Source organism: Melanerpes formicivorus, unplaced genomic scaffold (genome assembly GCF_026170545.1).
Source record: "Melanerpes formicivorus ecotype bairdi unplaced genomic scaffold, bMelFor1.0.p_v2 SCAF_37, whole genome shotgun sequence".
Lineage (NCBI taxonomy): Eukaryota > Metazoa > Chordata > Aves > Piciformes > Picidae > Melanerpes > Melanerpes formicivorus.
The window spans coordinates 5,235,219-5,250,928 of NW_027142389.1; the positions used below are offsets into that span (position 1 = coordinate 5,235,219).

A 15,710-nucleotide genomic window follows, 5' to 3' on the forward strand; every position below is an offset into this window, starting at 1 on the left:
GATTGTGTCTTAAAACTGGTGATGTGCTGTTAAATTCTGTTTGTAGTTTGCATTTAGTTTGCATGTCAATTGGACTTTAAGTAGACACACAACTCAATGTGGCCAGATGGTGTCTGGGAGTTTTGGAACTCTTATAGAGTATGAGGAAAGATTATTGGGCTGTTAAAGGAAATATGCAGGGGAACAAAGGCTTGTGGATGGAAGCACTGAAGGGGATTGTCAGTGTGGTTTAAAGTCATGGGAGGTGTATGTGGGCTTTGCTTATTACCTATTATAATTAATACTGGTGTGGGTCATCATATAAAATGAACCATAAGATAGCATAGTTGTTGACCATGATATACTCAAGCAAAACAGAAACAGTGTGGGAGCTCAGGTCATACATAATTCTGCCTTTGGTGGTGAGTGCAGTGGTGTTTCTTTATCACTGCAGGGAAATTGTATGGGAGCAACATAAGCTGTATCATCAGTGATATTTTTTATTGCAAGTTCTTCATGCATGAGAATGGGGATTGGCCTTCTCAGTTAAAAGAGTTCAAACAGAGCCAAAATGAAAGGGAAGTTTCCTAAATGATGTCTGTGAACAGCATATGGTTATCACTAGCTATATGATATTGTTATTGACTACTTGTGGCTGAGTATTTTAACAGAGAATTTATCACCTACATCTCATTTAGAAAAGTTCTAAGGCATTTTGTCTGGCAGAAGGAGTCCTGGTATTTACCACAAAATAGTTTTAGGTGTCCAAAAGTGGCTATCTTCAACTGGTCTCTCTAGAGAACTCTTAAAAGCAAAATACCCTGAAACCACTTTTTTTTTCCCAGTGACTCTTGTTCTTGCTTCCATTGTAGTCATGACTGAATGCAAGTAATACACATGATGAAATAGATACTAATGAAGCACAAGAATCCAACTCTTGCTCTCAGTAATACCTGTGTTACGGCAATGTCAAGATCTGCAAGTTGGTCCAAATGAATTTCATTCCTTCTTAAATTGTTCCATATCTATAGCAGAAGACAATTTAAAGTGACTTTTGGGGAATGAAAACCTGTGGCAACAATTATCCCCTCTTACAACATCTTACAGTTTGTAGCCTTTTTGTGCAGTGGTTCAGTAGCATATGTAGTCCAAACCTCCTTCTATTCAGACAAAGTGATGGAAAAACATGCACTTGTCTGGATGGTTTTTTTTCTTTGCTACTGCTGTATGTTCATTTTGCTAATGCTGTGTTATGTTGAGCTGTATGTTTGTTTCTCTACTACAAACCATGCAGCCACTGCTGGGATGCTATGAAGGCATAATGATACAGTGTTTGGCTACTCAATGTTCCAGTAGAATACAGAGACTAAAAATGAAGGTACTGGGGTATAAATGAGGGGCTGACACAAATAACCTGCCCCTGCTCTCTTTCAGGGATAGACCTGCCCTTTATGATGATGCCCCACCCTCTGCTTCCCGTCAGCCTACCTCCCGCTTCGGTTGCAATGGCAATGAATCAGATGAACCACCTCAACACGATAGCTAACATGGCTGCAGCAGCCCAAATGCACAGTCCTCTCTCCAGGGCAGGGGCCTCTGTTATAAAGGTAAGAGTCATCTCTGAGACTTGGCAAAAATAGCTTTTGGGGGCTAACCAAAACGTTTACAAGGCCTTTCTTAAGGAAGATAACTAAGAGATGATGAGCTTCTACTGCCTGTAGCACACCTGGTCTGCTGTGCCTGACAGTGCTTCAGTCTGAGGAAATACCCCTGAGTACAGTCAAGAAGTTAAGATGCTCTACTGTATCTACCAAGCTGTGATGTAATTAAAAACATATACTAACACTCACTGGAGCCTAGGGGAATAAGCAGTGCTCCATCTGTTAAAGCTCAATAGCTATTCTACAATGTTGTTTAAAATCATACTTAATGTTATACATAAAAGAAAACCTTATAAAACTTAACAGGAGCTCTAGTGCAGTGCAATTCCAGAACAAGTCAGTTACAGAGAAAAATCATCTGAAGTGCCTTAGTGCACTCACTAGTCTCTGGTAAGCCACACCTAAACTTCCTTATGGATGGATAAAATGTGTTTCTTCTCCATGCTTGTATTTACTGGGACCACCATACTTTCAAGGAATAGAACAAATCTCTTTTGTCACACCACAGCAGCATAAAGCATTACATCTTTCTGTTGCTGAGGCTCTGGAGGTCTTTGGTTTTCTTCTGATCTTCCTGGCCCTGAGCATCTCCAAAATTGCCTCAAATTGTTTTCCCACTTTACCAAGTTTGGACCAGATGATCCCTGGGGTCCCCTCCAACCTGGCATTCTGTGATTCTGTTTTAAATGCTGCCAGTTTGTCAAAATGAAGGTTAAATATGTATTTGTAAGCGATTCTATTTCTTTTTTGATATAAACTATAGATTTGACAAGCAGTTAAAGGATGCTCATAAGCAGGCCCTCGCTGATGCTAGTTACTCATTTGCAGCTCTTTCCATCCCCTCCCCCAGCACCTGCACTAGGGGATACACAGTATCTCCGCAGCAACAGCAGGTCTCCGGAGCACTCTGGTGGGAATTATTTTCTCTACATGATGTCAGGGAAAGTACCTCAGTAGCTGGTGTGACAGAGGTGAAATGTGCATCCATGGCTGTGTTACTCTCAGCTGGCAAGTGATGCTGCATCTTTCTCTGGTTCGTTCTGAGTGCTGTAACTGTGGCTTCACTGCGCAGTGTGAGGCTGCTTTTGTCCTTTCCTTCCCTTATGTACAATTGTCTAGCTCTGACAACAGCTAATTAAGATGAAATCCTGGTACAAAATGAAACATGTGAAGGAAGATCCTTGATGCTGTTCTTATCTGTCAGCAGTGTTACTTTTATTATATGATGTTACTGAAGTGCATTTAATAAGTACCAAAAATGCCTAGTTTTAGACAGGCTGCAGTTCCAGCAGCATGGTGTTACTTAAAATGGGAGAAATGAATCAAATATATTGAGTGTGTATCTATTTCCACACTCTGATGACTAAATACCACTTGGCCTGTTTTCTATAGGTGTGAGAACCAGCTGCTTTATAAAGGTTTTGAATAAAGCCATTATGCTTTTTATGTCACTTTTGCCATTTGGAAAGAAGCTGTTCTTCCAAGATATGCATGATCAGCAAAGTTAACATTTAGTGCTCCAGAAAGGAATGTCATAACTATGAAACTTGATTTCTTCCTGACAGGAACACTGTAAATTAAGTAGGAACAATGGTCAGGCTCACAAAAACTTCTTAGCCATCTATAATATGATCTGATGAGAGTTACAGCAGCACCCACTAGCAGTGCTGTAGCTCCAGTTCTGACCATGCCCCTGTGATAAATCCAGTCTTTCAGTGATTTACTGCACATCTGAGAGAGCTTGTTCTGTTTGACACTTGGCTCAAATGGTTCCAAAGAATCTGTGTAATTGAGAGTTTTCTATGGCAAACCCAAGACTTGACAGCAACACTCACTGCACCACCCTTTAGAGCTCTTCTCTCCTACATCGACTCTCCTGTTAGTTCTTTTTCTTCCAGAGCTTTTGCCAGCCTGGTCTTGAGGACTAGTGTGGAGTGGAAGAAACATGTAGTAGTTTGCTGTCATCCCATAATTTTGCTCCTGAGGCTCAGGAAGGTCTGCACACTAATGGTATATTCAGATCTTCAGAAGCCAGCCTTTGATGGGCCCTTTATACAAAAGAGAAAGGATTTTTCCCTGAGGTTTATAGAACAACTCAGCTCCGGAGAGCAATAACTATCTAACGGTAAGACTTTTATTTTACTGTGGCCCTATAATGAATATGGCTAATTATGTACCAAATGAATATGACTATTAATATGCACTCACAGCATATGACACAGTTTATCATAAAGGGGCTGTTAAGATTGATGCTGAAAACACAAATTGAGTAGAATGCTGAAAGTGCTCCTAAATCTTAACAGATCATTTCACTTAAAATGAATCCAAAGGAGTTGAGACCTCGCAGCACCTCACGTGGTTGGCAGATACACAAAGAGGTGTCACAGCAAAAATGGGAATAGCTCTTCTGTTCACAGATGGGACTTTGGAACCTCAGAGTCAGACCATGCCCATATAACATCTCTGGCCATAGTAGGACGGGGCCTCAAGCTCTGTACAGTAAAGGCATTAGGAGTGCTGAGGTAGTGTCATCAAGCCTGAAGCCTCAGTTTGTACAGGTTAAGCTAGAAGGGGCTGATAGGACCAAAAACCATATTAGCTCACACAGTGTCAGCCAAATGACAGGGACGGGGCAGGGAGGAGATTTGGGGTTAGGAAAATGACATGAGGCGAGTGTCTGATGCTGTGACTGTGTGTGTCTGTTCTCTGGAAAGCCACTTTCCCACATGTCCTTTGAAATGGGTTGATGTGAGATACTGTGGTTAGGGTGAGATTGAAATTGTGGGACCTTAAGCTGCTCCCTTTTCTCTTAGATATCAAAGGAGTTCTGAGGGTAACGAGGCAAAGTTTTATGCCAGAGTTTTGAGAGGCTCTTTTACCCTTTTCTCCCACTTTTCCCTTCTATTCCCCTCATGTATTTTACACTTTCCTTGCTCCTCTTGCTCATGTCTCGCCCTTCCTCCTCCATCTCTCCTCCCTCTTGTTCTCCCTCCCTTTCCTCCTGGCTCTCTAACAACCCCTTAAGAGCCACTGAGAGATGTGCTTCTCCTGAGTAGGAGGATTTCTGCAAATTGGTTTCCTGCTGTCCATTTTTCTTCTATCATCACTCCCTCATGCTTGCTGTCTATATTCCTACTTCTCTTTTATTCTTCCTGTCCTTATCCAGGTCCCAGTTAGGAATAAAAGGCTCTTTTTTTTGAACACAGCTGGAAACCCCTGAGAAAATAAGTTAAAATGTAGCAGAAATGCTTTGTTTAAAAAACAGCCAACCTCCAAGCATTTATATTTTTGTATATATATACAATATATATTTGTATATACATTGTGTGTGTATATATATATATATATATATTCCTTTCATTTGGGTAGGGAAACTGGAATCTCAGGAATATTGACTCCACCATTTCTGCCTGAATGTTTAAGCTACTGCTAAAGAGAACTGTACAGTATTTGTACTGTGTGATCTAGACATGCAGCTGAGTTCTAGGAGTCTCCTTTTCTTTGTGTTCTGTTCTTCTCCTGACTTGGTGGGACTATTAAACATTTGTAAAGGCAGGATGTGACACAATTTTAAATTCCCCAGAGAATCCAGATGGGCTGTGCAATCCTTGCTGAGAGCTGCTATTTTCTCTCTGCTGTACAGCTCATATCCATAATATTTACCTGACAGCCAGGAAAATGTGACCACCTCCAAACATTCTGAAACAATTACTCTCAGTATTAGAGTATTTCCTGTTGCAGAATTGATAACATTTAACTTCAGCTCTCTCTGTACATTCCTGTCATTCTGAGTTGTTTTCAGACTATTGCAAGATGTATAAAGTAAAGGTGCAGTGAATATTGTGTTCTCTTTCTCATGCTTAGGCTCATTCTGTCCCATCTCCTAGCATGTGTTCATTGCTGGCAGCTTCTTGTTGAAATGGGTACTAGAACTTGCTGAGGGAGTGATGTGTGGGACAGAGTAGTTTAAGTCTCCTGCCTCTGAGGCTGACTTTTGTGGCTGTGTCTGTAAGAATGGAGTTCCACATCTTTTTATTCACAGATAAAGTACTGTGTGGGGAGGTGTTGTTGCATAAAATACCCTTCTCATCTCTCCTCCTTTGAAGGGAGGCCTGTCCCTCTCCCTGCCAAGAATGCCTTGCTTTTTAACAGCAAGACACCTAGTTGCTAGCTTAAAGAATAAGCAACGAATACTTACTTTAAACTTGCAGGTGGAGAACAATAGAGTGAGAAGCTCCTTTTTTTGCAAAGCAAGCAAGAGAATATTGTCAGGCCAAGCACATATTAGCATTTAGTTCTGGCTCAGATGTTTTAGCTATTGGCTCAGTCATCTGCATGTGTACTTAATAACTAATATAGCTGTAAAGTAGATTAGATCTAGCATTATCATCACTCGTCCTGGGAGCCCCTTCCTTTCATTCAGTTGCAGCACAGGGTGAAACAATTCACAGGAGGGGTACCAGCAGAAAGTTTCCACTGCAAGATGCTTGCAATTTCAGTCAATATTACACTTTCAGAGTGAAATGTAAAGGTAAAATCTCAATATCTGAGCAGAGGTTGCCATAGTTTTCTCAGTGCCTGCTGATTTAAGAACTGGTGAAGAAGGAAGCTGGTGTTTGGCAGCCTACCAGCGCCAGCCGATTGGCTGCGGCTTTCTGTTTGGCTGAGCAGCTGGCAATTAATGAATTGATAGGAAGGAGTCACAAGGTAATGGAACTAGCAAGTGAACATCTGGTATTAAAAATCAGTAAACACAGAAGAGTTTTTTATTTCCTAAATTTGGAAAATAATTGCCAGTTGACTACAACTGAAACAACTATATGCAAACAGGGGGGAAAATTGCATTTTAAATGGCAAAGTAGGTATTCTAAGTGAGTGACTTCCTGATACACTGCAAAAGATGAATGGTGTCCAGCTGGCTTTCAGACATACAGATCCTATCTTAGTTTCTAGACCAGCTGTTTGCCTTGTTCATCTCCAGTTCTTACAGCAACTGGAGATGCTATAAGTAGCTCAGAAGACCACCAAGTCATCCATATTCTGCGTGTGGGAAGCTCCAGACCGAGGTGATCCAAAATACAAACCTAAGCACTGTTTCTTGCCCAGAAGCAATAATTCTCACCATCATCTTTCTTCTCAACTGCTGTCAGGCATCATTTCAGATGTAGCACAGCTCCTGCTAAGTGTCAGGATTGTTCTTTTACTTTGAAAAGCCTAAATGCCAATTATGTGCATTAGGTAAGGACTGTAAACTTTAGATCATCATTAAAAATGTACTTGTTATTGGAAGTCAGATACTGATACTATCAACCAAGGTCTATTGGAAAGAAACACCTGTCTTAGTATTACCTGAAGAAAATCCAACCCAAAACTGTTAGCAATTCAGTTCTTTGCTAACTGAAACTGTGTATGCTTTGCCTATGCTTCCCTTATTGAGGGTGGAATCCAGTCAGGGAAATAGGAGCAGCGATATCACAGCCATGCAACTGTGGTAGTTTCGGGTAGGAGGTGAAGAGGTTTTCAGCCAGTCTTACTGTCTGACTGCTCCTGCCTTAACACCCCCTCCAGAAAATGAGACTCTGATTTCTAGATGTTTTTTAACTAGTGGCAAGTACTGGTAGATTGAGGTGCAGCACAATAAACATTCCAGTGGGCAACTAGTGTGCAGATAACGTTGAAAAATCTGTTCTGCCAGAGCCCAGGAGCCCTGTGTCATCAGCTCTGCATCTTACAGTAGTTGAAAACTCTAATCTAGACCTAAAACCAGCAGAATCCCCATTTTATCTTCCCCTCTGTTTCATTAGCAAGGTCTGGTGAATTCCAGCTCTCCTGCCATTGCAGAGCCCTGTACAGAAGCAGCACCTCAATTAAATATGAAATATCAAGATAAATGCCTGAGTAAAATATCCAGGACTCAGACAAACTTCCAAAACTTGCTTGTCAGCAGTGAAATGCCATTAAATCCTCAAGGAACTCATTAATAGATTAACATTTGGAAGAGTAATTACAGCTAGATTAGAGCTAAGAATAAAGGGAAATCCAGCAGCATCATGTCTTGAAACTCCTGACACAAAATGAAGATCAATAGTATAAAAAAAATCAGAGGTAAGGAATTAAGGGCAGGATGATTCTGTCAAAACCAGGAGAGCTGTCCGTATATATTTCAGATACAACTAGTGTGGCTGCAACTGTTGTGTGGTGTTTGATGTTATTTGTGTGGATGCTGCCTCAGAGGGGATAGAAAAAGGGATATGGAGGTGAAATCAAGGATGTATCTGGAAATTGGATGAGGTGGTGACTTCAGTGCCGTTAACCTAAATCACAACTAAAATTAACAATGTCAGGCGCTGTAGCTACATTTTCTGAGCCAAAGCAAGACACTGATCTTCAGTGAGACAGAAATGTATTACCCTTCAAAAGGATTAAATACTGCAAAAGTCTTTTTTGAGAATTTATGTTACAGCTCTGTAAAGGGAAGAGAAAAGATGAGATGAAGTAGGTGCTATAGATAGATAAATAGGGGAGATGTGAGAAATGTTTTAATTTTTCACTAAATTCTCACAATCTGTACATTTTATGTAGATAATTCATTGCATTATAAGCTGGAATATGGATCTTGCAAATTTGTCAAATAGCAGGAAACACAAAGGGGGGAAGTATGACTTTATTTAGAAATGTTTCTCCATTACTGTGAGCACACCTAGAGTAGAAGCAGCCTGCACAGCAGCCTGCCGATGGCAGCTGAGCTATTTTCAAGAGGAGCAACAGAAAAAAATACATGAGAAGTACCAGGGTTGTAAAATACATAGATGGCAAATAAAATGAAGCCATCAATGTGTAGAAAAATGTTAAGGTTTTAGATTTGCAATTTTCTTATTTAAATGCCCTTATTGATTTGTTACAAATACTGTTAACCCTGTGTTTGGAGAATGGGGAGGACATTATCACTGGTGTTCTCATTTGTAATAAAATAGATTAACTTGCTGTGAAATTTTAACTAGGCTGAGACACAACAGTAGCTACCTAATGAACCAGAGCACATTGCTGTTAAGTAGCTAAATAGATGCATACTGATTACAGGGCTGAAAAATGGATCTGTTTACTAGTTAAAAAAAAAAAAGAAGAGGCTGTTGATAGTGCTCTTCAGTATGGAAGGGAAATTCAGCATTTCCACACAAACATTTGGAAGCAGGCAATTTCTCCATCCATGTGCGGTCTTACATGGTGATACTCTGCCCTCATTTGTAGCACACATGACGCAGAGGACATTTCAGCTCCTTTGATGCTTGTAGGGAAAAGTTTATCATCCTGTGCATGTAACAGTTTTGTAACTGGGAATACATTAGGTGACATAATCAGCTAATGCTCTCAGAAAGTGATTCACTGTGTGATTAAGAATGACATTATTATTTGACACTTTTATTTCTGCCTGCACGTTTCAAACCAAGACCCTGAGTCTGAAAGCGAATTAGTTAAAGCAGAGGTTATTCTATAGCAAGAGAGTAGGGGAAATGTAGTTACCAGAAGGAGCTCAAGTACTTTGTTTTTCCAAATCATCAGCTTTTGAATTACTCAGATAACTCCCATTTAAGATGATATATGTGGCTGTTTGTGTGATAGCAAAGTGTTAATTTATAGTCATATGTGTTCATAGCCCTTTTTGCAGAACAGTTGGCATGTGCTCTCCTTGGCTATTCATTTTCATGGTTGCAATAGACAATGGAATTTACTTAAAGTATGTACTCTTCTGTAAGACTAATCTTTTCAGAATGATGTCTTAATTGGAAATGGAATTCTCTCTGTGGAGGAAAGAGAGGAAAGAGTGCTAAAGAGAGCTGTTAGAACTGAAATCCAGTCACATAAAATTACAGGCAGAGTTACAACCTGTTAGCAGTAACCTAGTTGGGAGCTATTATTTACAGAGAGGTAAAGGACACATAGTATTCATAATCTCAGGATTGTATGTGTGTGACTGATCGTTTATTTAGGAGTGTACTTTCATTTAGGAGAATACTTCTTGGGGTAAGAATGTGACATTTAAAAGTAATTTAATAGGCAGCCCATTCACAGAGTCAGTCTCAACGCTCTTACTCTTTCAGCCAGCACCCTCTCAAACCCCTCTGTTTTGGAGATGAAGGAAACACAGGAGACTTTAAGATCAGTGACTCTGAATTTCCAAATGTTCAATGTTTCAAACCGTTCAATGTTTCAAACCGTTCAGTGTTCCAGAATTTCACAGCTTGTGACTCTACATCACAGACTCATTCCTCTTAAAACTCAATAAACATTTTTAATTAGCAAGCAAAAAATACTGCAATTAAAAGTCTCCCTTCAAGATTTATTAGTTATTGTATATTCATTAAATAACAGATAATTAGTGAAACCAGATCCATTGAGGATTAGCAGCTATGTAACTGATACACAGCTGTTTCATGAGTTTGAGGCTCAGTTGTTACTTAACGTACAATAGCTATCCAGTTAAAAACAGCTTCAGGGCTGTTTTTAGCTGCTGTGATTGGAATAGGCAAAGCCACCCCTTACTGTGAGTAGGACCCAGTCTCATGTTCCCTTTGCATCATTCTCAAAAATATCAGTAAATATGAAGGTGAGAGTGGTTTGGAGAGGTGGCTTTAATGGGTAACAGGATACTCTTTAAATGTTACTTGTGGCTGGTGCTAGTATTGAATTAGCTCAACAGGTTATGAGCAGAAGCCCTTCTGCCAGCTATTTACAATGGAAAAACTGTTAGCATCTACTCTTCTCTTCCTAAAGCTATCTTACTTGGTTAGTAATGAGCAAAAACTGCATGAAAAATTCAGATGCCATGGAGTTTATTTTCAAAAGCACACGGTAAATTGCCACCAAGTATCCAGATTGCATGCTCCTAATGAAAAATCTTTGAGAATGGGTTAGAAAGGCAGAAAAATTGCAAAGTTCCTTTGAGACAACTTCCCCAGATTACACTGTAATTGTGATTTTTAATGAGGTGGAGACAAGAGGCTCTCCCTTAAAAAAAAAAAAAGGGGTTAAAAAATAAAAGTAAGAAAGATTTCAGTTCTGAGTTTCCACAGGGAGCAGCTGGTTGCCAGGGATGAAGGCAGGTCCAAAACCACAGTTTCTGGAATTCTGGCATCTCATTGTTAGTGCCTCTCTACACTTGGATTGACTTGTACCAGAGGATTGAAAGCATAGGGGAGATTGTAAGATAAGAATATCTAAACTGTCTCAGGCCATGATCTGTCCCTTCTAGAAGATTCTCATTTATTGGGGGTACAGGACTTGTGAGTTAGTTCAGCAAGATGATACTTGAGGGGTCTGAAGTGATCATGTAAGCTCTTGCCTTCCTTAAGACAGGATGAAAATTCCATGGCATCTTCAGACAGTCTGCAAGTGTACAGAGCTGCAGGATTTCATTTTTCTAATGTTTTAATAATTTCCTGCCCTTTTTCCCCCCTGCTTACCTAAAATGCTAAGTTTTGTGTGCATTTGCCAGTGGTGCTTTTCATGCATACGTGAAGTTCTTGCCGTGCCATAATTTGCCCGAGTGCTACCTGAGAAGATGCTGGTGTCATTTACTCAGGTACAGATTGCAGTGAGTTTGCAGACTTGCACTGAGTGACAGTTTAGTCCAAATCTAAATTGTTTGAAAGGTGACTCATGTATATGTCCCTTTCACTCTCTGTTGATTAAAAGTAGTTTGTGAAAGCAGTGTGAATGAACATTCTTTATGTGTGAAAAAGCTACCAAGAGAAAAAAGAAAGAGGTGGCAAATGCTGTGTCGTGGCACAAAGGGTGACGCTGTGCCCAGACACCTTGCGTGGCTCAGAGGTGCGACTGCTTTGGGCTCTAGAAGATGATACTGCTCTTGGATGTGAATTCTGTTCATCTCAGAAAGACCATTTGCTGTTGCTAGCTAAGCCAACTTTGTGTTTTCAGTGAACTTCAGTAAAGTTCCTGAATCAAACTGCACAGACCTTGTTTTATTTCTGTTTCAAGGAACGGATTCAGGACAGCCCCTCTCCAGCTCCATCGCTAGAAGACAGTCAGCGGCCTGGGAGCCATGCTTCCTCCCATCAGAGCAGCAGCGTGTCCAGCTCGCCCTCCCAGTTGGACAACACACCTGACAGAATTGGTTAGTGCTCTGCAGCCTCACACCTCAACACACTGACCTGAAGAATTGTGGAGGTTTATTGAAGCACATATTCCTTTGACAGGGAAGTCAGGAAAGCACTCAGTTGCTAAACCCCCCAGAAAGTTCAACACTACAATTTGTTTTGTTAGGCTCATTGCTCTGCACAGCCTAGCCCCCTAGATTCATTCTGTGCCAGTATCTACCCATGCACAGAAGATAACATCCCTTCTCTGATGTGACTAACTGAGGAAGTGCCTCTGAAGGCACCTGGAGCTGGAGAAAACAAGTGCTCTTTTACTTCATATGTATGTCAGAAAAGTCACAGATCCTGTGATGGCTCTTCCCTTCCAAAAACCTCCTCATGCCCACACATTACCTCATCACCATGAGGTGAGGGCTTTCTGATTTTTTTGGTCTCTCCACCACAGCTTTCACAGCCTGTGCATTATTGATACTGTGTTTAAGATGCTAATTCAGTCTAGAGGAAGTTAAGGTCCTATTCTTGGTGCTTCCAAGAGGGATCTAGGGCAAGTCAATTAACATCTCTCCACGTCAGTGTGTGTCAACACTGTTGTCTTCACAGTGACTGGAACCCATGCAGGCATTGCTGAGCTACATTTTTGAACTACAAAACCAGTGCAGTCTGTGTAAGTCAGTGTAGACTTCACTCCCATCAAACAGCTACTCAGTTGTTTGCTGGGATTTTTCAGCTCTGCCTCTGGTCCATGCAGCAGCACCATGGAGCTACACATAGGAGAGCTGACTCTTCACAAATTAGTCAGCAGAACCTGAACTACTTTGCCTAATGTACACACAGAGCAGAGACTAGAAAGTAGATCCCCCTCAGCTTTTTCATATGTGAAGCAGGCCAAAAAGTAGAACAAGAAACAGAACTTCCTATAGCAACAGTGAAAAAGAGACTTCTGTCCTCACCACAGCTTAGCCCAAAGTGTGGCAATGAAAGTTTTAACAAGTGTCCTTGCTCAAATAACTTTAGTCTGTAATTGGTTAATTATTGAGTGGGAAATGCTTTACTCAAACAAGAACAAATGAACCAGGCATCCTGAGATCATAAACTCACAGCAGCTCACTGATCTTGCAAACGTTAAGTAAAGAACTTCACTCAGCACTGCGGTGGATTGGGTTTTTACTGGCGTCTGTCAGCTTGGGTTGCTGGCTGTCAGTCTGTGGTTTTTGTTAAGCTTGCTGCTTTATAGATAATTGCCAAGACTTAAATATTTAAATGTATTTTCCCCCAAAATTAGTTCTGTGCAGTACTTTTCTAATTAGTTAATTTGAACATTTCATAAGTTCTGTCTTAGTGTCTTCTGTTAACAACTTGAGCAAATTTGCTGTTGTTGCATATTTTGCCTGGCTGTAAGTGCTGAACTGGGGCAAGAAAAATGGTTGATTATGGACAACAACAGTGGTCAGTTACTTTACACTGTTTATGTAGTAGAAATTAATGGAAAAATACCGAACTCTTGACAAAGAGCAAGTAGGATGTAGTATTCTCCTCTCTCCTGACGTTTTTTCCTGATGGCATTATATAGCTGTGTGCTCTGATGTTTTTTAGCTATGCTGACCAACAACAGGGAAGGAGAACTCATTGATCAAGAAACTGGGACCAGCCTAAAAAAAATACAAAAGGAGAAAGGTAAAATTGCAGATGGTTTTCCATCTCAGGCATTTAATTACAGTAATTATATGTTTTATTCCTTTTTCTAGCATTCTGCATATGCAGTGGTATTATATTATAAATTTAAGAGAGCTAAGTGCTTAATTGCAATGAATAATGTATCCAGTGAATTTGCATGTCATTCTTCTTGGGAAGTGTAAACAACCATGTCTTTGCTTCTCTCTGTTGATGTGCTATGAGGCTAATATTTTGCTGGTCTTTTGACCCAATTATTTCTGAAGTTCCTAGCAAATATTTGATTAGTCAGATGGTATCGTTTCTTTGCTTCCAGGGGGTGTGTGTGCAGACTAGTGCTGGTGTCTAGGTGAGGGAAATAAGCCAGTTTTTGTGTCTGGCCCGATGACATGACAGCCCAAGTGAGAGGCAGTGGGGAAAGAAGTGATATTTGGCCTGTAGTGATTGTCTTGTAGGCAGGGAAGTGCTTCCTTTGCCTGGTTCTGCCTGCAGTGACTGATGGATGCTGGAGAAAGTGAAGCTATTGGTGTGTGCAGGTAAGGCCTGGGGAGTGTTTTAGTGACAGAGAGCATGTGCCATCTGTGGCTGCACATCAAGGAAGAACAAGCCATTTTGTTTCCTTGCAAATGGAACAAAAAAAGAAATCATATTAATGGGTGAGAGGTTTATTCAGGCAACCTCTAGAGAATGCACCCTACAAAATGGGTGCCTGTAGAACAAAGGAGATGGGGTGTAGTCAAGGAAATAAAAGGTAGCTGAACACTGGAAACTACTGTGAAGGCCTGTACTGAGGGGGTGTGCAGGTTTCAGAGTGAGAAAGATAGGAAGGGAAAGAAAGAGGAGAAGGTAACCAAAGGAGGAGACAACATAAGCTAAATGCTCATAAAAGTCTGCTGTAAATATGAGCTGTTTGTTGTAAATGAAAGCACAAACTGATCTATTTTAACTGAGATGATTGTAGTGTGTTAGCTGAGAAAACTAAAAAGTCAGATACAGACAGTTTTGTGAGCTACTCAAAAGTGAACATGAAGGCTTCATATGCCTTGTGGTTCAGAGTTGTGTAAAATGACTGGGGCAGATTCATGATTTCACATGATCAGCTCTACTCCTTGGACATCCATGAGTGATGGGTAAAGAGAGCAAGACTTCTGTCTTGCTTTGTATTTTCACACTCAGGTCTCATCTTGAAAGCAGAAGAACTGTTTTCAGTGATTTCTTTAGGCATTTAAACACTTCCCTCATGAACCTTCAGAGAGCCCTTCTGTGCTGTTCTGAGATAATTTTCTGTCTGGATCATGCTGCTTAAGTCCTTCCCTCTTGAATCCTGTTGGTGTTTGCAGACCAGCACCAGAGGCTGGAGAGTTCCCAACCACACCTGTATTCCTAAGATTAAAACATTGCATTTCTGTTGTAGTTACATAAGTATCATCTCACCTAGCCCTGTAGGTGTAGTGGAGTTGACTTTTGTTGAACTGTGCGTGGCTTCTTGCCCTGTTTAGTCATTTTTACATCAAAATAGTTCAATGTCCTGTGGGGTTCAGAGATGTAAATCATGTAGATGTTGGTGGTAGCCGTCCTGTCACTCAGGATGGCTGAAGGAAGGCACAGTTTAAGGATCAGAAAAGACAATTCAGAAATCCCAAAAAGCGTGAAAATAATTTCAGCCCCACCACCTGTGAACCCAATTCCCAGGGTTCTGCACTCTGATCATTCCCTGTAACATGTATGAGATGACAAATCTGATACTAACTTTTATGTGCCATAATTCCCCCCAAGTTTAAAGTTGTGCAGCTGCCTTCCTTTCCTGCTCTACAGTTTTGCTTAGTGTTATCTTTCTTGAACTGATGAGGTACTGGGAAATGCCTTTGTAGGTATTCCTGCTGCACACACTTAGAGGATGCTTCTAGGATGAGCTTAGTTTTCAGAAATTCACCTGCACCAGAATAAAGTGCTACAAAATCATGAGACATTTTAAATCATCATTTTTAAGAACAGAATAAATCTTCTATTTCTCCCCTTGGTCTGCACAGGTCAAATTTTCCTCTTGAAAACACAAACAGAATAAATTCATTATTTTTGCCAAGTAAAGATGTAGTTTTCAAGGAATCTCAGAGCTCCAGACCCTTTTGGTGATGTCATAGAGAGATAAAAGTTGAAATTTAAAGGTACCAATTTTGAGCACCCAACAACTGCAAGCTGGCTTTGCACTGGGCAGCGTGACAGCCCTACAGCACAGTTCCTGGGGGAATCTCTGCTTTATGGGACACCAGCACCTGCTGGACTG

The 15,710-nt window shown here is 40.7% G+C and overlaps 1 protein-coding gene across 2 annotated transcripts in view; it reads left to right on the forward strand.

The window, feature by feature from the left end:
- Positions 1-15,710, forward strand: part of DACH2 (dachshund family transcription factor 2) — a 265,668-nt gene that overhangs the window by 202,947 nt on the left and 47,011 nt on the right. For both annotated transcript variants that reach the window (XM_068157673.1, XM_068157672.1), the window contains exons 5-7: positions 1,414-1,586; positions 11,637-11,772; positions 13,349-13,429. In XM_068157673.1, the coding sequence (XP_068013774.1) occupies positions 1,414-1,586; positions 11,637-11,772; positions 13,349-13,429 (390 nt within the window). The remainder of the gene's footprint in view (positions 1-1,413; positions 1,587-11,636; positions 11,773-13,348; positions 13,430-15,710) is intronic.